The following is a 22,579-nucleotide window of genomic DNA, read 5'->3' as shown; positions in this document are numbered from 1 at the left end:
AAGCAGTGACTGTCACAGGATCAACAGGCTCTGACAGTTTGGCTCCACCTTCTCTATGCTGTACAAAAGGCAATATGGCAGCGCCCAATGGTGAGTAACTGGGACTCAGAGGACAGACTGGAGCAGAGTTTTTGTTCACTAAATATGTACTGATATGATGTTCATAAGCTGAACGGTTCATATACAGTGGAAGTTTCTGTAAAACACGGACAAATGTTGCTTTAATATCATTGTGGCAGCAATGATGATGCCAATAAACCTTGCCGAAGGAGAAACCAAGACATGTTGCTTAAATTTTAAAAAGGTACTGTATGCATCCAAACAGTTTGGTTTAGCAGCATTCTGTATGCTGAAAAGAGCCTTTTGTTAGACGGTGAACCCCAAACCTACAGTTTTGTGAATAAGGTATTTTTGTTTAGGACTTGTAGTTCCTAACTAATTTCAATTGCAATTATAGTCTGGACTGGTGTATGGATTGTTATGCATTATTTACAATATTTAAGCTGCCTGCCTATTGTTTTTTTAGCGGGAACATGGGGGTACGCAGTTGCAGCACTGAATGTATGTCGCTGGGGTGTACTGCAGGGCCTGTTGATGCTGGCTGCTGGGGCGATCTATTGTCACTGGAGGGGATCAATTTTTGCAGGGGGATCTGTTGTTGCTGGCAGGGGGATCTATTGTTACTGGGGGTGGGTCTTATATTGCTGGGAGAGTTCTGTTAAGGGAGGGGTCTATTGTTACTGACTGCCGGAGGGTCTATTAATGCTGGCTATGGGGAGATCTGTTGTTGCCAGGGGTCTATTTTTGCTGGGGGGGATTATTTTGTTGTAGGTGGTCTATTGTTGCTGGTGCTTGGGGGGGGGGGGTAGGGAGTCTATTGATGCTGGCTTTGGGGAGATATTTTGTTACCGGAGAACTATTGTTGCTGGAGGGTATTTTGTTACCGGGGAGGTATTTTTTTACCGGGGAACTATTGTTGCTGGGGGTATTTTGTTACCAGGGAACTATTGTTGCTGGGGAGTATTTTGTTACCGGGAACTATTGTATCGGGGGGGGGGTATTTTTTTCCCAGATAACTATTGTTGCTGGCTGCAGGGGATTAAACTGATTTTCTTATTATTGACAAATTTTATACAAGTTACGAATGTCACATGCTTCTGAATTCTCTAAAAGGGGCGGTCCTAGGAGATGGATAGGGAGTAGAAGCAATGAAAGGTGTTCAGAGTTGGGTAGGGGGTAGAGACAAAGTTTGACTTGGAAAGGGGGAGTTCCTGCACCTATTCTCTGAGGAAAAAAAGCCCTGATGTAATCTATAGGTGTCACTGCACATGTAATCTAAAAAACTTCAATGAGATAAAAAAAAAAAATAAAGCTTGGTAATTATTTTAAACAGTATCCACCTTAAATGAAATATATACAATATGGAATGCATAACCTAACCATTAATTGTCCAACTTCAATTGTTATTTTAGTCTGGGTGGGGTGCTGCTGGGCTAAAAGTTATACATTGATCCGAATAATAAGATGTTAGCTTTACAAGGCAAGTATTAAATATGGTTTTAACCCCTTCCGTACCGCGTCATGTCAAATGACGTCGGCACAAATCCTTTCTCGATCCGGGCGGACGTCATATGACGGCGCCCGGATCTCCCCGCTACTGCGCGCCCCCGGGGGCGCGCAGCGCGGCGATCGGGGGTGAGGCTCGTCCCTCGGACTGAGCCCAACCCCGATCAAGGTAAACAGCCAATGAAATGAAAATTGGCTGTTTACCACGTGATCGGCTGTGTCAATCACAGCCGATCACATGAGCGGCTCCAGCGCGAGCCGCTCGTTCCTTCCTTAATGCGCGCCCTCGGGGGCGCGCAGCGCGGCGATCGGGGACGAGGCTCGTCCCTCGGACAGAGTCGATCCCCGATCTAGGTAAAGAGCCAATGAAATTGGCTCTTTACCACGTGACCGGCTGTGTCCAATCACAGCCGGTCACAAATGTCATCAGAGAACACGGTAACTAGCTGTCACCGTGTTCTCCTCCTCACACACTGATCCTGTGTGAGGAGGAGATTGTGGTAACAGCTAGTTACCAACTACAGTGCACCCCAAACACACTGATTGCCCCCCCCCAATAAAGAGCACCTGTCACTAGCCCATCAAAGTACCCGAGTACCTGTCATCAGCCCATCAGGTACTCTGATGACAGGTACTCGGGTACTCGGGTACTCTGATGACAGGTACTCGGGTACTCTGATGACAGGTACTCGGGTACTCTGATGACAGGTACTCGGGTACTCTGATGACAGGTACTCGGGTACTCTGATGACAGGTACTCGGGTACACTGATGACAGGTACTCGGGTACACTGATGACAGGTACTCGGGTACTCTGATGACAGGTACTCTGATGGGCTGGTGACAGGTACTCGGGTACTCTGATGATGGGTACTCGGGTACTCTGATGACAGGTACTCGGGTACGCTGATGACAGGTACTCGGGTACGCTGATGACGGGTACTCGGGTACTCTGATGACGGGTACTCGGATACTCTGATGACGGGAACTCGGGTACTCTGATGACAGGTACTCGGGTACTCTGATGACAGGTACTCGGGTACTCTGATGACAGGTACTCGGGTACTCTGATGACAGGTACTCGGGTACTCTGATGACAGGTACTCTGATGGGCTGGTGACAGGTACTCGGGTACTCTGATGATGGGTACTCGGGTACTCTGATGACAGGTACTCGGGTACGCTGATGACAGGTACTCGGGTACGCTGATGACGGGTACTCGGATACTCTGATGACGGGTACTCGGATACTCTGATGACGGGAACTCGGGTACTCTGATGACAGGTACTCGGGTACTCTGATGACAGGTACTCGGGTACTCTGATGACAGGTACTCGGGTACTCTGATGACAGGTACTCGGGTACTCTGACGACAGGTACTCTGGTACTTTGAGTACCCGTCATCGGAGTACCCGAGTACCTGTCACCTACCCATCAGAGTACCCAAGTACCTGTCACCTACCCAACAGAGTACCCGAGTACCTTCCACCTGCTCATCAGAGTACCTGACACCTGAAGTACCCGAGTACTTGCCACCTGCTCATCATTACCCATCACTACTCATCAGTACTCATCAGTACCCATCAGTACCTATCACCTATTCGTATCAGTACTGATCATCCGTACCCATCATCAGTACAGTATCAGTATCACCTATCAGTATCAGTACTACTCATCAGTACCTATCACCTGCCCATAAGAGTACCCGAGTACCTGTCACCTGCCTATCGGAGTACTCGAGTACCTGCCACTTGCTCATCAGTACCAGAGTACCTGTCACCTGCCCAGCAAAGTACCCGAGTACCTGTCACCCTTCATACAGCCACCATGTCCAAGTCCAAAAAGGTTTATATACGTCGTCCGTTTAAACCTAAATACCGGTGTTATGGCAGCAGATAGCTGCCACAACCCTGGTATTTTTTTAAACGGTGGACGGTTGGCTTTCCGATAAGGGTGGTCCCAGCGGCGGATACGCCGCGGGATCACCCTTCCGGGGTGGCGGAAGAGGTGCCCCCCCCCCTCCCGCTGCATTCTGGTCCTTTTCCCCGTTTACCGGACCCGCCGGCAGCGGGGAAAACGATCCGGTCCCAGATCCTCACAGACAGGATGTCGAGTGAGGGCAAGCTTGCCCTCACTTGACTCTATGGTCTTGGAGGACCGGAGCTACGGCAAACGTCATTGCCTAGCAACCAGTTTAAAGGTCCCTTTTTTTTTTTCATTTTATTTAATTTTTTTTTAATTTTTTTTTTTTTATTTTTTCTATCTTTTAGTGTACTTGTGAGATCTGAGGACTTTTTGAAGCCAGATCTCACAAAAAAGAGGTCCTGTCGTGCCTTTTTCTATTACAAGTAATGTTTACATTTCTTGTAATAGAAATAAAAATGATCAATTTTTTTTTTTTTTAAAAAACAGTGTAAAAATAAAAAATAATAAATAAAATAAATAGTAAAAAAAAAAAAAATTAAAGCGCCCTGTCCCCGCGAGCTCGCGCGCAGAAGCGAACGCATACGGAAACCCCGCCCACATATGTAAACAGTGTTCAAACTACACATGTGAGGTATCGTCGCGATCGTTAGAGCAAGAGCAATAATTTGAGCCCTAGACCTCCTCTGTAACTCTAAGATAGCAACCTGTAGAAATTTTTAAAATGTCGCCTATGGGGATTTTTAAGTACCAAAGTTTGTCACCATTCTGTGAGCGTGCGCAATTTTGAAGCATGACATGTTGGGTATCTATTTACTCGGCGTAACATTATCTTTCACATTATGGAAAACAATTGGGCTAACTTTACTGTTTTCTTATTTTTTAATTAAAAAAAGTGATTTTTTTCTCAAAAAATTGCGTTTGGAAGACCGCTGCGCAAATACGGTGTGATAAAAAATATTGCAATAATCTCCATTTTATTCTCTAGGGTCTCTGCTAAAAAAAATATATAATGTTTTGGGGTTCTAAGTAGTTTTCTAGCAAAAACAACTGATTTTAGCTTGTAAACACCAAATGTCAAAAATAGGCCTAGGCAAGTGGCTAGGATGCATGATGATGCTCCTTGGATGTTTAGGCCCCTCTATATGGCTAGGCTGTAAAAAAGTCTCACACATGTGGTATTGCCATACTCAGGAGGAGTGGCAGAATGTATTTTGGGGTGTCATTTTTGCTATGTACATGCTATGTGTTAGGAATATTCTATAAATTTACAACTTTGTGTAAAAAAAAAAGTTTTTATTTTTTTCCCACATTTTCCAAAAACTTGTGGAAAAAAATGACATGTTCAAAGGACCCATAATGCCTCATAGAATATACGTTGGAGTGTTTGCTTTCCAAAATGGGGTCATTTTGTGGACTTTTCCATTGTATTGGTGCTCTAGGGCCTTGAAAAGTGTGATAGGTAGTAAGAAAGTTTTATGTGTATTTATGCTCCTAGAACGCCTGAAGGTGCTACTTGGACGTGGAGTCTCTTTTTGTGGCCAGGCTGTGTAAAAGTCTCACACATGTGGTATCACCATACTCAGAAGGAGTAGCAGAATGAATTTTGGGGTGTCATTTTTGCTGTGTACATGCTATGTGTTAGAAATAGCTTATAAATTGACAACGTTTTGGGAAAAAAAAAAGAAAAAAAAATGTTTTCTTCATTTTCCCAAGAATTGTGGGAAAAAATTATAACTTCAAAAAACTCACCATGCCTCTTACTAAATACCTTGGACTGTCTACTTTACAAAAAAGGGTCATTTGGGGGGTATTTGTACTGTCCTGACATTTCAGGGCCTCAAGAAAGGAGATAGGCCATCAGTACATCTGGTGTGATCAATTTTCAGTAATTGGTACCATAGCTTCTAGACTCAATAACTTTCACACAGACTAAATAATATACACTAATTTGGGTTAATTTTACCAGAGATATGTAGCAGTATAAATTTTGGCCCAAATGTATGAAGAAAAATTAATTTTTTGCCAAATTTTATAATAGAAACTAAAAAAAAAGTTTTTTTTGCAAAATTTTTGCTCTTTTTTTGCTTATATCACGGAAAAAAAAAACCCCAGTTGTGATCAAATACCACCAAAAGAAAGCTCTATTTGTGTGAAAAAAATGATAAAAATTTTGTTTGGTTACAGTGTAGCATGACTGAGCAATTGTCATTCAAAGTGTGAGAGTGCTGAAAGCTGAAAATTGGTCTGGGCAGGAAGGGGGTCTAACTGCTCTGTATGGAAGCGGTAAAATATGTGATGTAGAGAGTAAATAGCTTATTCAACTTTAGGTATGTGTTCCTCATGAAGATCATGTCTCCGGTAATGGCATATCCTTTTTTATTTGCTGTAATCAGAAAAACACACCGTCACGCTGAGTGTTAAGTATAGTGAATCGTCATTTAGGAATCACAAAAGAGCCAGAGTCAATACAGACCTTGACCTCTACAACTTGTCAAACAAAGCTGACATTTGGATGTGAAAATCATCTACGGCACTCAAGGAGACAAGATTTCTAAAGCACACATAGCAAGGAGAGCAAACGTACAGACTTAAATATTAAACCAGTTGTTCACCAATGGGACACACTGATTTGTTCTAAAAGTAGTAAGAATATAGAAACTATGTTGAAATTGCCATTATCTTTAAAAATCACATAGGGTTATAAGGTTACTTCTAGACAATCTGTTGCCTATGGCAAAATATAGGTTTTAAGTACACAATGTTTTTTCTTTTTGTAACAGACTGCAAAATATAAAACCATAGTACGCACAGATAGTATTTTGGCAATGGCAGGCTACACGTAGCTTGGGCCTGGGATCTTTTCACTTTAATGTAACCTACACTAAATGTTCTGCCTGAATGGCACACTTAACGCAAAAGCAGCAGGTAAACAATCTTCTCAAACAGCGAAATGCAACTGTCAACAAGGCATTGCACCTTGCGCGCACAAAAAAAAAAAAAATTATATATATATATATATATATATATATATATATATATATATATATATATACACACACACACACACACACACACACACACACACACACACACACACACACACACACACATACAAACACACTTTTTTGCACAAGCAAAAGTAAGTACACCCTCACACTTTTGTAAATATTTTATTAAACCTTTTCATGTGACAACACTGAAGTAATGACACTTTGCTACAATGTAAAGTAGTGAGTGTACAGCTTGTATAACGGTGTAAATTTGCTGTCCCCTCAAAATAACTCAACACACAGCCATTAATGTCTAAATGGTTGGTAACAAAAGGGAGTACATCCCTATGTGGAAATGTCCAAATTGGGCCCAAAGTGCCAATCTTTTGTGTGATCACCATTATTTTACAGCACTGCCTTAACCCTCTTGGGCATGGAGTTAGTCAGAACTTCACAGGTTGCCACTGGAGTCCTCTTCCACTCCTCCATGATGACATCACAGAGCTGGTGGATGTTAGAGACCATGCGCTCCTCCACCTTCCGCTTGAGGATGCCCAGCAGATGCTCAATAGGGCTTAAGTCTGGAGACATGCTTGACCAGTCCATCACCTTTACCCTCAGCTTCTTTAGCAAGGCAGTGGTCATCTTGAAGGTGTGTTAGGGGTTGTTATGTTCGAATACTGCGTTGGGCCCAGTCTCCAAAAGGGAGGGGATCATGCTCTGCTTCAGTATGTCACAGTACATGTTGGCATTCATGGTTCCCTCAATGAACTGTAGCTCCCCAGTGCCAGCAGCACTTATGCAGCCCCAGACCATGACACTCCCACCACCAATGCTGGGACTGTAGGCAAGACACACTTGTTTTTGTACTCCTCACCTGGTTGCCACATATGAACCGAATAAGTTTATCTTGGTCCCATCAGGCCACACGACATGGTTTCAGTAATCCCCGTTCTTCGTCTGCTTGTCTCCAGCAAACTGATTGCGGGCTTTCTTGTGCATCATCTTTAGAAGAGGCCTCCTTCTGGGACGACAGCCATGCAGAAAAATTTGATGCAGTGTGCGGCGTATGGTCTGAGCACTGACAGGCTGACCCCCCACCCCTTCAACCTCTGCAGCAATGCTGGCAGCACTTCTAAATCTATTTCCCAAAGACAACCTGAGGATATGATGCTGAGCATGTGCACTCAACTTCTTAGGTTCACCATGGAAAGCCCTGTTCTGAGTGGAACCTGTCCTGGTAAACAGCTGTATGGTCTTGGCCACCATTCTGCAGCTCAGTTTCAGGGTCTTGGCAATCCTCTTATAGCCTAGGCCATCTTTATGTAGAGCAAAAAAAAATTTTTTTCAGATCCTCAGAGTTCTTTGCCATGAGGTGCCATGTTGAACTTTCAGTGACTAGTATAAGAGCGAGAGCGATAACACCGCCAGACTGAATCTGCCTCAGGACCACTTCCTGATTGGCCGAGAGGAGAATCAGTGTGGCAATAGCGAATATTCATTCGCTATTGTCACACAACTGGGTGGGCTCAGGCCTTTTAGAGCCTCTGGCTCTAATCATGTGCTTCCAAAAAAAAGAAAATCCCTTATTGGAATCCAGGCATTCAGCACCCTGCATGTAGATTTGGGGGCTGGACGCATGGAGGATTAGGGAGGGGCGGCGCCCCTGCACCCCTAATGGACGGGCCACCACTGATGAAAAGATATAATAAAATGTACAAAAAGAGAGATATTGTATATGTCAGAGCAATATAAATGTCCTACCAACAAACATCCCTTGTGACAGTAATAGGAAGTGACAGGTACCCTTTATGGAGGGATCTGGGGTCTATAAGACCCCAAACCCCTCCTCTGCACTTGAAAGCATTCAAAACGCCAAGATCTGCATTTTTGAATACTTTTGATTTTTGAAAACTGGTGCCGTTGGCTCCAGAGTAGACCAGAAGTGACTGTTACTACATCTGAGACCCAATCAAAGCCCAGGTCCCTGGCCAGCTGGAAGACATGCCGCCTAGTTCACTTCCGGTGGGCCGGGAGAGCCTGGGTGAGTGGCGGAAAGGGGGGGATGCCCCAACCCGCTGCTTCTAATAACAGCCAAGTGGCTGGTTAGCCGCATCAGATGCTATTACTAGCATGCCAACTGTTGGCTCTAAAGAAAACGGTATCAGGGTGATGCCTGCAGGAGGCATCACTCTGGTACAACTACTTGAAGCCAATGAAGTACAGGTACGTGATTTGGCGGCAAGTTGTTAAAACAAGCATTTTAAGTAGCTGAAAGTGACCTGGTATCAGTCATCTGCAATTACTTTAACAACGGGGCTGGAGTGTGAGAGGAAGAAACAGTGCAAGAAGCCAACTAGTTCATGTGTTGAAAAGAAGCATTCTGAATGGAGGAGAAACCAGAGTGACAGAAAGAGGAGTTCATCACTGTGGTGCTTCTCACTGTCCAGTAATAAGCTGGGGGCAGGGCCAGGATAGCCTAGGCTCAGAGGAAGTGGGTTGAATGACTCTGGCCATCTAGTGGCAGAGGAAAAATGTACTGCAGGAGAAATCTCTGATAGGAAGTGAATATTGCAGCAAAAGCGGATTTTGTTATTTTTTCTTTTAATGTGTAGTTAATACCTTATTTTTGGCTGGAGTTCTGCTTTATGTATAGTTAAGATACTAGAATATTATGAGAGCTGCATAATATCGGAGAGGATAATGACTGGCGCATATTGACCAAGTCTGTGTTGGGCATGTAACTTAAAAAAAGTAATTAGTTATCGTTACTTCTCACAAAAAGTAACTGAGTTACATAATTAAAAATATACTTGGATGCCCCCAATATTAAATATGAATGAAATGTACACTAAATAGAATCAAATATTATTTTAAAACATTGTACACTAATCTACACTATTTTAATGTTGCACTACTCTGCCTCTGGTTGGTTGGCAAACAATGGAAATGCACCCTAAGCCAATCATCATCAGTTGTGGTTGTCTACCAGGGGAAACCGGCTCCGAAGGTGGAGATGGCTGCCTCCTATCTATTCTCCCTCCCCAATAAGTCAGCATGATGGAAAGCAGACCTCTGGTCAGGGGAGGAAGAGCATGGCAACAATCAGCAAAGGATAAATAAATATACAAGCATAACCCATATGATCACAGTGCCTGGCAAAGTATAAAAACACAAGGGAACTATGCATCCTATTCCTCACACATCCTGCATCAGAAGGAGCCCTTCGGTTTCATAGCTCCAGGGACAGATGTCTTCTCCCCTCTCCCTCCTGGGTCTCCCTCCCCTGCTTGCACCACATCTGTACAAGTGGTTTGGGCTGGGGACACTGAGTGGAGGAAAGGCAAGTGGGGGTTGGTAGACAGGTCAGCGTACTCACCATACTGGCAGCTCTCCTCTGGTCAGACTTTGAAGTTCCCACCTTCAGGCTCTGCTTCTTCCGGTGAGTTCAGAACGGATTCAGCTCCAAACAAACAGTGGCAGGAGAGGATAGTTCAACCTCGGCCAGCTGCTGTTTTTCTATGCACAACTCTCTCACTCACTGGATGCAGATTGGATTACACCGCTGGCCACTGCAATTATAGTAAGTAACGCCGGCATTTTGTCAGTAGCGGCAACGGCGTGACTAACAGCAGAAGCAGTAATTCGTTTGAATACTAGTTACTGTAAAAAGTAACGCCGTTTACTTATAACGCCGTTATTCCCATCATTGACCATGACAGCAGTTATTTACCAGAGAAAGTGGCATGAGGCACATCACTAAAAAGTGAAAATGAAGTTATGAAGCCTAACTGTAGCTGTAGTGGGAGTGTTTGCATTTTTCATAATGTAGAACATATAGGAATCACATAGGCAGAATGAGAGTCTGTCGTGGCCGCAGTACTCTGAACTGGAAGTTCAATTATGGGAAGGACTTTTCATGAAAAAAAAAAAAAAAACTGTGAAAAGTTGCCATTGCTACACTCTCCTTATGAAAACTTCAGGGTCAATGACTCAATTTATTATATTCAGTACTTCAGACTATAGTAAATGAAAAGTGTGTTTTTTTTCCTGTATGTTTTTGCAATTCAACCAAAATGTTAGTATTGTATTCAACACATAGGATCTAAAATAGACTGACTGTTCTACAAAACAATTGCACCACGGATCTCCAAGTACAGACCATCTATAGAGTTGTTATAGATTCCAGCACTGTAATGCATAGTGACATTTCTACGTCAGCTTTTATATCCCCGGGGCAAACGCCAAGTGCAGGTTAATGGAACAATAAAAACAGCAATTACCCACAATTCATTGGGGAGCAGCTTTGTGAGCATAGATCCCACATACAAAAACTTTCCTAGGGAAGGAATTTCATGCTCACCCTTAAATCAAGAACCCCTTTAACACCACTGGTCAGGGGTAGATAACGAATGACTGGAACAGAGATTTACGTACTTCTGGCCTACGGTTATCATAATCAATCAGTGGAAACAATCGAGAGCAGCAGCCACCTCGACAAGCACTGTTCGGACCTCCCAAGGGACAGGTATAATCAGAACCTCAGCTGGCAGCTCAGAAGATGCTGGATTATGTTAACAGGACTGCCCGCTCCACTGCATTCTCTTTCCTGGGACGCTGAGCAACAAAGTGATTGTGAGAACCCACAATACTTAAAATTGTTATGCACTAACCGCACTTACCTACAGCAACCAGATACATCCCACCAGTTCGAAGCAGTTAGAATATTGAAAGTGAATAATTGATTACTGTAGGTTGCTGAATTAAATAAGATGGTTTGCATGTAAGTATTTTCTATGCAATTGAGTGTGCATAAATATATATATTTGCAGGGACTATCACAGTCTGTGCAATATCAAGAGAAAGAACATATGGCAAAATAAGTAATGTACTTGGAACATTACAGTACTGTAACCCTGAACACAGCAATATTAATTACAAGCCACACATTTATGAAGCAATTGTATCATCAGAAGTAGCTAGGTTTTTAGCAATATGTATAAGTTCTTACCTGGGAGGAAATGTAATGTCCAGTTCATACAATCTGTCTTTAAAGACTGATAACTCTTTGTCGAATTCTAAAAGCTGCAAAAAAAAAAAAAAAATAGGATCAATAAACATCAAATATTATATTTCCAGCATACTTACAGTACTAACACGCTTTCCACATTTTAAGCTGAAATTTTACAGAGCCTGTGTCACTGCACTTTGATTGCAAAAAATATTTCCTTGGACTGTTCCAAGAAAAGTGGCTGTAGAACCCAATTAATCTATTTTGAAACAAGAATCCACAATACCGCCGCATGATGTGTTCTCTGTGCTTATACCACAAATTAGGCAAGACTGTTCAGCAGCTGTTGTGCGTGATGATGTCACATTATGCACCTCCTAATGCCTTTCGTCATTCATTTGACGTAGTTGGGTGGTGCCTAGCGTGACGCCATCACGCACAGCGGCCGCGGGGCTGAAGGAATGCATTGTGGATGTTATCATTGCTGCAACTTATGGACTTTTGATGTCGGTCTGTTTTATATGAAATGTGAATGTATTTTCTCATTTTCATAAGCTATATTTTAAAGAAATACTGCACAATGAGTGTGTTTATCTTGAATGTTTCTGATGTACAGTATGTACCAGTAAAGCAGGAGTGAAGCCAGAGGCGTTAGCAGTTTTGCATCTTCTACCGCAAACATATTTTGCGTTTTTTCCTGAAGCGCTTTTGGCTTCCCATTTGTTTGAGAGCCATTGGGTTATAGTAAGCATTTTGTTGAGATGGTATTACGCTATGTGCCCTGTCTATCTGTTGTCCCTTGGCATACGGCTGTGAGATCTTTCTGGTGGACATCTCGGATTATCCCCGGCCCATAAGAGAACATTAGGACCCACTGCCATTCTAGGGATACCCGCAGTTAGGACCGCCGAGACTATTTCCAGGACCTACCGACCCAGGAGGAGGGGAGATACTGGGATCCTTTGATCGTTATACACCCGCCTTATACCCCTGTGTGGGGTGGGTGCTTCTGGTGAGTGAGTTTTTCTACCAGAAGGGATCACCTAGCACCTCACCGCCCAGCATGGGGTCACTCCTTTAAGTTTATCTTTTCGGTAGTGTGTTTTCCACCTGACTATCCACCTTGGCTTGTTTTTTTTTTCAAAATTCTTTCCACCTTGGCTTGTTTTATACCTTTCACGTTATACATAGCCATTGGACTCTAGAGACTTCACTATATCGGACTGCTGAACTTTTTGTTGCACACCAGTGCCAATCTGGACTGTGTTTCCATACCTTCTATATCCTAGAGTTAATTGGCTTTTTACTAGCACTTATAGCATTTCTACCATACTGTTTGATACAGTTGAGGACTTTTGCACGTGGACGATAGCACTTTACTTGATAAGCACTTTATTTGAACATCACCTTAAGTGTGCACTTTATATGTTGTGATATTTCAACATTTGCACTTGTCACTTTATTGTGTTACTACCTCATATGTTTACATTGCACATCGATTTCTAATTTACTTAAGGCAGCGCCAACACCCATCTTCCATTCATTTTATATTTAGTCTCCGGACTAATATTCTGGGAGGCTGCAGCCTTACAACTACATTTTATATTTTTTATATACCACACACCTGTATTTTATATATTTATACTCTCACATTGTCACTTACATCTGCACATTTTTGCTTTTGCACATCCAAATAGAGACTTTTGCGTGGAGTTTATATCTTCTATAGTAAGCATCCAATCTCACTCCTATCTCTGTTGGACTTCTGGGTGTTTCTTTTGGAGCTTTGAAACACCTCCTGCACTCTCATGGACATTACTTTGAGCATTTAAAATGTAACTGGATTGACTGCACTTTGGGCATCTATTATACAGTATCTCACAAAAGTGAGTACACCCCTCACATTTTTGTAAATATTTTATTATATCTTTTCATGTGACAAAACTGAAGAAATTACACTTTTCTACAAAAACTTCCTTCTGGAATGACAGCCATGCAGGCCAATTTGATGCAGTGTGCGGCATATGGGCTTAGCACTGACAGGCTGACCCCCACCCCTTCAGCAATGCTGGCAGCACTCTATTTCCCAAAGACAACCTCTGGATATGATGCTGAGCATGTGCACGTCTTTGGTCGACCATGGCGAGGCCTGTTCTCACTGGAACCTGTCCTGTTAAATTGCTGTATGGTCTTGGCCACCGTGCTGCAGCTCAGTTTCAGGGTCTTGGCAACCTTCTTAAAGCCTAGGCCATCTTTATGTAGAGCAACAATTCTTTTTTTCAGATCCTTAGAGTTCTTTGCCATGAGGTGCCATGTTGAACTTCCAGTGACCAGTATGGGAAAAAGAGCAATAACACCAAATTTAACACACCTGCACCCAATTCACACCTGAGTCCTTGTAACACTAACGAGTAACATGACACCAGAAAGGGAAAATAGCTAATTGGGCTCAATTTTGCCTCACTTTTTTGCCAGCAGTTTAGACATTAATGGCTGTGTGTTGAGTTATTTTGAAGGGACAGCTAATTTACAGTTATACAAGCTGTACATTCACTACTTTACATTGTAGCAAAGTGTCATTTCTTTAGTGTTGTCACATAAAAAGATATAATAAAATATTTACAAAAATGTGAAGGGTGTACTCTTCTACTTTTGTGAGATACTGTATGTATAGCCTTTAATATATGGTTTCAAGTTTCTTGCATATTAGCGCTGCACACTGTAAATTTTCTTTTGCTGAAAGTTGAGTATACTTAAACCTGTGCTAGCAGCCTTTTCTGAATTTTATCTTTTTTGACACGTTGCCAATTTAAACGCAGAATTGCACACCTATAAACTGTATGTTAGATGGCCCTAACATGCAAATGAAAAAAGTACAATTATAAAAAGACATTAAAATGAGCAGGATACCATCCCTAGGGGTGAACAAAGTCCAACCACAAGCCACAATACTTTACAAAGAGTACACCACAATGCATTCACGTATTTTGCACGTTATGTTTATTATTATGCCAGAAATAGCCCAAGGTTCAGGCTGCTTGTACATAGAGAGATCGACCTATAAACATCTACAATACAGCATTCTAACATGTAAAAGATGTTCATGTATGCTCAATGCCTCCAAGGAAGCAGAAAAGCACATCCGCTGTACTTCGCTAGTGCCACTTCCTCACCAAGCATTTGTGTCAGCAGAACCGAGCCCCCTCTGGCTGCTCTGTATTTACTTAACAATCATTAATCACATACCATCTCACAGCTGTGCTGATACCATTGTAGTGATGGAGGTTCTGAAGGAAATTACATTTTGTCCTTTTTTGCACCCTGCCAGCACATAAATCATTTTTGAGATGTGCAATTAGCACCTACTTGTACACATTAATTATCTGTGTGAAAAGCAGCTACCTGAGCCACCTGCATTGATGATTACATAGGCCACCATGCTGCTGTCATCTCTAGAGAGCCCAGTCTGGGCAAGATGGACATCTCTATACTACATATTTTAGGTTTCAAAAGTTTTACATATTTTTTGACTCCATGCTTGTATTTAACTACAGATTATCGAGCTGTAAAACACAATAGATTCATAGACAAAAAAACTAAGCAAACTGGAGAAGAGAAGTGTAAAAGAACAGAAAACACAGTACCAATCACAGGATAAGTGGCCATGTTGAAATCTTTAAATCCACACTATTAATATCAGTCATATACAGAACAATTTGCTGGTCCCCATCTACTAACCAATACATTTCAGGCAAGCGCCTCATTAATGCCTAGAATGCTGCCATATTAGTTCTATTTATAAGCATGGACAATGAGAAATTTCTAACCCACTGGATCCTTTAGGATGGTGATCTCCCATACTCCACCTTTATTTCAAGATTTCCTATACAAGGCTATTATCTCAAATTAAGACACATTTTTATCTTGAAACACTCTCAGAAGCATGTATGCCCCACTTAAAAATTAGGATAAAATAAAATGAATGTGGTAACTTTCACTGTACCAAGAATCTTACATACATTCCTTTTGGCAGTGATCTTACCCACTTGACCTCCGGAAGATTTACCCACCTTCATGACCAGGCCTTTTTTTGCGATACGGCACTGCATTACTTTAACCGACAATACAGTGTGGCACTGTACCCAATGAAAAATTGATGTCCCCTTTTCCCCACAAATGGAAACTTTCTTTTGGTGGTATTTGATTTGATTGATTTGAAAGGTTGACTATTTTGAAAAAAAAATATTTTGTGCTATAAAACTTTTTTCATAACTTTCTGCTATAAAACATACAAAAAAAAATAAAAATAAAAAAAACTCAAAATGTCTTCATAAATTTAGGCCAACATGTATTCTGCTACATATTTTGGTAAAAAAAAAATCCCAAAAAGGCGTATATTGATTGGTTTGCGCAAAAGTTATAACGTCTACAAACTATGGGATATATTTATTTTTTACTAGAAATGGCGGTGATCAGTGACTTCTAGCAGGACTGCGATATTGCAGTGGATATTCTGACACTTGATATTTTTTGGGAACCATTGACACTATTCAGTGCTAAAATGATGTACTGTCATTGTACTAATGACACTGGCTGGGAAGGGGTTAACATCAGGGGCGATCAAAGGGTTAACTGTGTGCCTAGCCAGGGTTTTACTATATTGCGTGAGGTGCTTTTACTAAGGGAAGAAATGGAATTTATTCCCTGCTTTGCAGGGACACAAACTCCATCACTTCCCCCATCAGAACAGCGATCTCCTAGGTTTACATAGGCAAATCACAGTTGTGAGTCTCTGCTTGACAACCAGTGGGTTTCAGCTGATGTCAAGTACCCAGTACCCGCTGATTAGCTTCCGCTGTGTGTAATCACAGTGAGAGCGAGCCACCAGTGGTGAGCATTCCCGCCCCCTACCTGGAAGTGTGAGATATATACATACATGATCCTAAGTATAGCTGCCATCCTGTAGCAGTAAAACTGCTATAGGGTGGTCGGTAAGTTGTTAAAGTGGGTGTAAAGTCTATTTTTTTTTCCTATAAAAATAACAAACATGTCATACTTACCTGTGTCCATTCAGACATGGAGCCCAACCCGGCCCGCCCTCTCTCTCCCCTGATTGGCTGGCTAATTGAAAGCAGCAGGATCCAATGGCACCACTGCTGTGTCTCTGCCAATCAGGATGGAGAATCTCAGACAGCTGAGACACTCGTTGACATCGCTGGACAGAGGGGGACCTCAGGTAAGTATTAAGGGGGCTGAGGGGAGCTGCTGCAATTAGAAGGCTTTTTATCTTAATGAATAGAATGCAGTAAGGTAAAAAAAAAAAAAAAACCTTCTGACTTTACAACTCCTTTAAAGTAAAACTAAAGGCAACGTGTTTTCTTTTTTTTTCAATAGAGTAAGGAAGGGTTATAAACACCTGTAACATTTAGGTTTGCCATCTGAGTCCTATTAGGGAGATTTCCCTTCACTTCCTGCACTATAGCCAAAACAGTAAGTGAGTGAAGTTTCCTCTAGTGAGGGAATCCTGGATATAGATCCACTATTCCTGTTCTTGGGACATACAAAGTTTGGGATTTTTCTTTTACTTTAACTTAAATTGATACTGGTAAGCAGAACAAAATATAGATAGTAAGCCCCCGTTTACACTGGGGCGACCTGTCAGGCGACCTGGTCGCCTGACAGGTCGCCGTAGGTCGCCTGGCATAAGCTGTGGACCCGTTTTGATAGGAGCGACACAAGTCACACCAACTTAGAAAAAGGGTCCGGAGCTTCTTTGGGGCGACCCGGAGCGACCTGCATAGACTTCAATGTTATGAAGTCCGTGCCGGCCACTCCGAGGTCGCGGTGCAAGCAGTGAGGTCGCCCCGGGAAGTAGCGTCGCCCCAGTGTGAATGGGGCCTAAATCTCTCCAATGAGGGCAGTGTCAACACAAAAAAAACTGACAGGTGTACTAATCCCTCTCCATTTAACTGAAAACTAAAACCAAATTTTTGTCTTTAGTTCTACTTTTCATAGAGTATCTCACAAAAGTGAGTGCACCCCTCACATTTTTGTAAATAGTTTATCCTGACTTTTAATATGACAACACAGAAGAAATGCCACTTGGCTACAATGTAATGTAGTGAGTGTACAGCTTGTATAACAATTTGAATTTGCTGTCCCCTCAAAATAACACACAGCCAATAATGTCTAAACTGCAGGCAACAAAAGTGAGTACACCCCTAAGTGAAACTGTCCAAATTGGGCCCAATCAGCCATTTTCCCTCCCCGGTGTCATGTGATTTGTTAGTGTTACAGGGTCTCAGGTGTGAATGGGGAGCAGGTGTGTAAAATTTGGTGTTATTGCTCTCGCACTCTCATACTGGTCACTGGAAGCTCAACATGGCCCCTCATAGCAAAATACTCTCTGAGGATCTGAAAAAAAGAATGGTTACTCTACACGAAGATGGCCTAGGCTATAAGAAGATTGCCAAGACCCAGAAACTGAGCTGCAGCAAGGTGGCCAAGACCATACAGAGGTTTAACAGGACAGTTTCCACTCAGAACAGGCCTCACCATGGTCGACCACAAGTTGAGTGCATGTGCTCAGTGTCATATCCAGAGTTGGCCTTTTGGAAATAGACGTATGAGTGCTGCAGAGGTTGAAGGGGTGGGGGTGGGGGGAGGGGGGTCAGCCTGTCAGTGCTCAGCCCATACGCTGCACACTGCATCAAATTGGCATGCATGGCTGTCGTCCCAGAAGGAATCCTCTTCTAAAGATGATGCAGAAGAAAGCCCGCAAACAGTTTGCTGAACACAAGCAGACTAAGGACATGAATTACTGGAACCATGTCCTGTGGTCTGATGAGACCAAGACAAACTTATTTGGTTCAGGTGGTGTCAAGCGTGTGCGGCGGCAACCAGGTGAGACGTACAAAAACAAGTGTGTCTTGCCTATAGTCAAACATGGGGGTGGGAGTGTCATGGTCTGGGGCTGCATGAGTGCTGCCAGCACTGGGAAACAACAGTTAATTGAGGGAACCATGAATAGCAACATGTACTGTGACATACTGAAGCAGAGCAAGATAACCCCCCTTTGGAGACTGGGCTTCAGGGCAGTATTCCAACATAACCCCAAACACACCTCCAAGATGACCACTGCCTTGCTAAAGAAGCTGAGAGTAAAGGTGATGGACTGGCCAAGCATATCTCCTGACCTAAACCCTATTGAGCATCTGTGGGGCATCCTCAAACGGCAGTTGGAGGAGTGCAAGGTCTCCAACATCCACCAGCTACGTGATGTCGCCATGGAGGAGTGGCAGAGGACTTTGGTGGCAATCTGTGAAGCTCTGGTGAACTCCATGCCCAAGAGGGTTAAAGCAGTGCTGGAACTTAATGGTGGCCACATAAAATATTGACACTTTGGGCTCAATGTGGACATTTTCATTTAGGGGTGTACTCACTTTTGTTGCCTACGGTTTAGACATTCATGGCTGTGTGTTGAGTTATTTTGAGGGGACAGCAAATTTACACTGTTATACAAGTTGTACACTTCCTACTTTACATAGTAGCAAAGTGTCATGTCTACAGTCCTGTCACATGAAAAGATATAATAAAATATTTACAAAAATGTGAAGGGTGTACTCACTTTTGTGAGATAGTATTGCACTTTTGCAGCCAAATTGAGATAACTCCTACTAGCGAGGAGTGGAGTGGTGACCTTGCATTGTTGGAGGAGGGTTAACTTAGAGATGGGACCTGCAACGGTTAAATTTGACTTTTGTTTTGTATTTTTTTTATTTTTATTTATATTCATGTAAAGGTATACTGAGGAAAAAAAAAAAGAATGACGGTGCATGACGCAGGTGTCTGCTTTTACAGTTAGCTTGCTCTTTCATCCCTTGTATCCACCAACAACTCCTACCAAAATATCCAGTACTTTTTAAGGGGGTTAAAGGGGTTTGGAGCTAGGAGTTCTATTAGTTTGTAGGAAAGTAAGTTTGTAAAGATCTACACGATTGGTGTTCATTGGTGGGTGTAGCCGCAGGGGGTGGTCAGACAGGGTGTGACAGGTGGTCTTCAGTTAGAAGGAAGATTAGCCAGCAGAAACTTCCCTCCTGCCCCTTGTTTTACCCATTTGTTCTTGTGGGTTGGTTTGGTTGTTGGGTGCTTGTTGTCATGCAGCCAGAGGGATGCAAGGTCCTTGTAGGTTACTGTGGGCACAAAAAGTACCTTATAGGGACCAGTCTGAGGTATGGCTCCCAGTTGTTCTAATGGAGGTATCAGCGGTTGGTTGTCTCCGAGTTGGTGGTGCTGTGGCTGGAGGATTGTTTTGAGTAGGAAGCAGGTACTTTCTTTTTCTTGATGCCTCCTAGGACCTTGAGGCTCCAGTTAAACTGTGTTTACAATGTCACTTGTACGTGTTATTTATGGATGTTGGATAATAAAAAGGCTACTTTGGCCATTTAACTCCAGCTGGTTGTCCGAGTTGTTACTTACTGGTGGAGGGGGAGGTAAATGGTCAGAGCCTACTGGGGACAAGCCATCTTTAGTACCCTACTCATGGCACTTACATGACCCTTCCCTGTCATTAGTCTAGGGGGAGGTGTAGTAGACAAGTTTTGACTTTCAGAAACTCGAGAGAGTTATGCTTTGTACTGGGCAAGGTAATCTTGAAACTTGTGTGGAACATTTGGGATGGAAGGGGGTTTTACACACCCAGTAGCCAGGGAGTGAGGAAATAGTAAAACAGCTATTCAGCTTAAGGTTTTTTTTTTTTTTTTTATGCAGGCCCACTTTACTTTACTACTTAACTGTATCATGCTGCAGAGCCCTAGCTCTGCCCCTCCCAGGACAATCTCTTCATGGAGGTCTGTACATTATTCCCATGTTTGTGAAGTTTTCCTCAGTACCCTTGTATCCTCCTGTAAAAGCGTACCAGTAAGCTTAAAGAAGTTTTACAAATTGACTCGGTTATGTCAGCTGGTATGGGGCATAGACATGTGATGGGTCCAAATGCTCTACAAAAAGTGTGGTGGGGTATATTTGAAATTAACATTAGTGTGAATAGATGCATATAAACAGAGGGATAAACTAAATCTATATATATGAAATATGAACATAAAAATATGGAATGAAAGTTAACACCTAGGTTTCCCTTTTACAGATTCTGTATATTTACAACTCAAACTGATTGTTACCTAAAGCATCGGTACACGGCATACATTTTTACTGCGGCCATGTTCTATATAGCTTTAACAGATAAAGTAAGATGCCTCAGTCAATAGAAAACAATTTAGGCCATTTTATCTGGAAGTAGAAAGATACCCTGCAAAAGGTCACTGTCCACTGGGACATGGCCATGAGCTGTCTCGGCTGAAATCACTGTAGTATGAACCCTTTATAACAGGGCAACTTAATTCAGTCATTGGAGTAGAACAACAGCAATTACTCATCAAGACCCGCGGACCAAACTCAGAGCATTGTTAGATCAGGAGGTGATATTAGCAGCATTTATCAAACCCATCGCCAGCATGCACTGGGGAATTCACAGCTGTGCAAGGGAAATGAAGTTTAGGACTGGAGAAAGGGGTGAAAAAACACCATAACACCAAATTTCTTTGGAGTGTTAAATAAAGACCTAATCATTCTGCATTGCCTTTTAACATTTCACCACATGGGACTTATGCCTGGAGAATTTACTGCATTATTATTTAAAATGCTGCTTCATTTACATTTGGCAACAGCAAAGAACAGGCATTAGCTAGCGCAGAATATTCAAGGGATAAAAAGTGCCCATAGACATGGGATGGCCTGATCTAGCTAATTATGGTTTAATCCAAGGATGGTCAACCTAACTCTCAACACACTGCAACTTGTGCAAACACCCACTAGTTACCCGATTTAATAACAACATTGCCCAAGTAGTATTTAAACAGCCATTTAGGTTTCATACTTTAAAAAAAAAAAAAAAATGCTGCTCCTATTGGAGTTTCGTCTATAAAACAACGAGAGTTATCCAATGTGTCCATGCACAATAGGTCATTTTGTACCCTATTTTAAGTTCAGAGTTTAGAGGTAAAAAAAAAAAAACCCTTCTGTTTTACATTTTTGAGCGATTTTCTGGCAGAAAAAAAAAAAAAAAAAAAAAAAAAAAAAAAAAAAGGAATGCTCCTAAATACTAATACAAAAGAAAAATGCTCAAAATAAGTGTTGTCCCCACAGAAGGCACCGCGCAGCTACATCCACCGGACACAGCCGATGACTGATTATACTGGCCCGCTGCCAGTTTCATATGATCGCTGTGACCAATCACAGCAGATCCCATGACAACTGTAAACAATGGATGGCTTCCTTTCAAGCCATCCATTGTACACAATTGTGTTAGCTGCGATTGGTCACAGTGATCATATGGTACAGACAAGGCCAATCACAGCCCATCTGTACCATGTGATTAGCTTTGGCCAATCACAACAAAAAACATACTGAATGTATCAGTTTAATTCAGTAAAAATGGTTGCTTATAAATTTCAATGGAATAAGCAACCATTTTTACTGAATGAAACTGATACATTCATAATGTGTAAAAAAAAAAAAGAATGTAATAAAAAAATTAATTTGTTTTTAATTTTTTTAAATACCGTCACCAGCCAATGTTTCTAATCACTGCCACACCAGTTCTATAACAGTGTACTGCACTGGTGACAGTATTAAAAAAAAAAAAAATAAATAGACATTTCTTCATTTTCTAAACAATTTTGTAAAAAAAATTACAACTTCACAAAACTTACTAAATATCTTAAGCTGTCTACAAAAATGGGTCATTTGGGGGATATTTGTACTGTCTAGGCATTTTTAGGCCTCAAGAAATGAGATGAGATAAATCGGTCAGTCAGGCCCAAGCTCGCCAATTGCCCGGTGGGACGGGGTCGCCCGGTTTGTGGCCTGTTGATAACCAGGCCGCATAGTGGCCATGCCTGTGTATTTTCTCCCTGTGGAACTACCAGTAAGGTTCAGGATTTTGAACTGTCTCTCACAGACAGCACTGACCGTTCTCCCTCACCCCACCTCCCTACGCATGGACAGGAGAGGAGAGAGAGCTCATCTGC

At 42.3% G+C, this 22,579-nt stretch overlaps 1 protein-coding gene across 2 annotated transcripts in view; it reads right to left on the bottom strand.

Annotated features, from left to right (window-relative positions):
- INPP5A (inositol polyphosphate-5-phosphatase A) overlaps positions 1-22,579 on the bottom strand; it is a 734,986-nt gene that overhangs the window by 68,655 nt on the left and 643,752 nt on the right. For both annotated transcript variants that reach the window (XM_082269250.1, XM_082269249.1), the window contains exon 12: positions 11,493-11,566. In XM_082269250.1, the coding sequence (XP_082125376.1) occupies positions 11,493-11,566 (74 nt within the window). The remainder of the gene's footprint in view (positions 1-11,492; positions 11,567-22,579) is intronic.

This window comes from Pelophylax lessonae (assembly GCF_965119305.1).
Source record: "Pelophylax lessonae genome assembly, chromosome: 9".
NCBI classification, from domain to species: Eukaryota; Metazoa; Chordata; class Amphibia; order Anura; family Ranidae; genus Pelophylax; species Pelophylax lessonae.
This window is presented reverse-complemented; position numbering and strand designations above follow the sequence as displayed.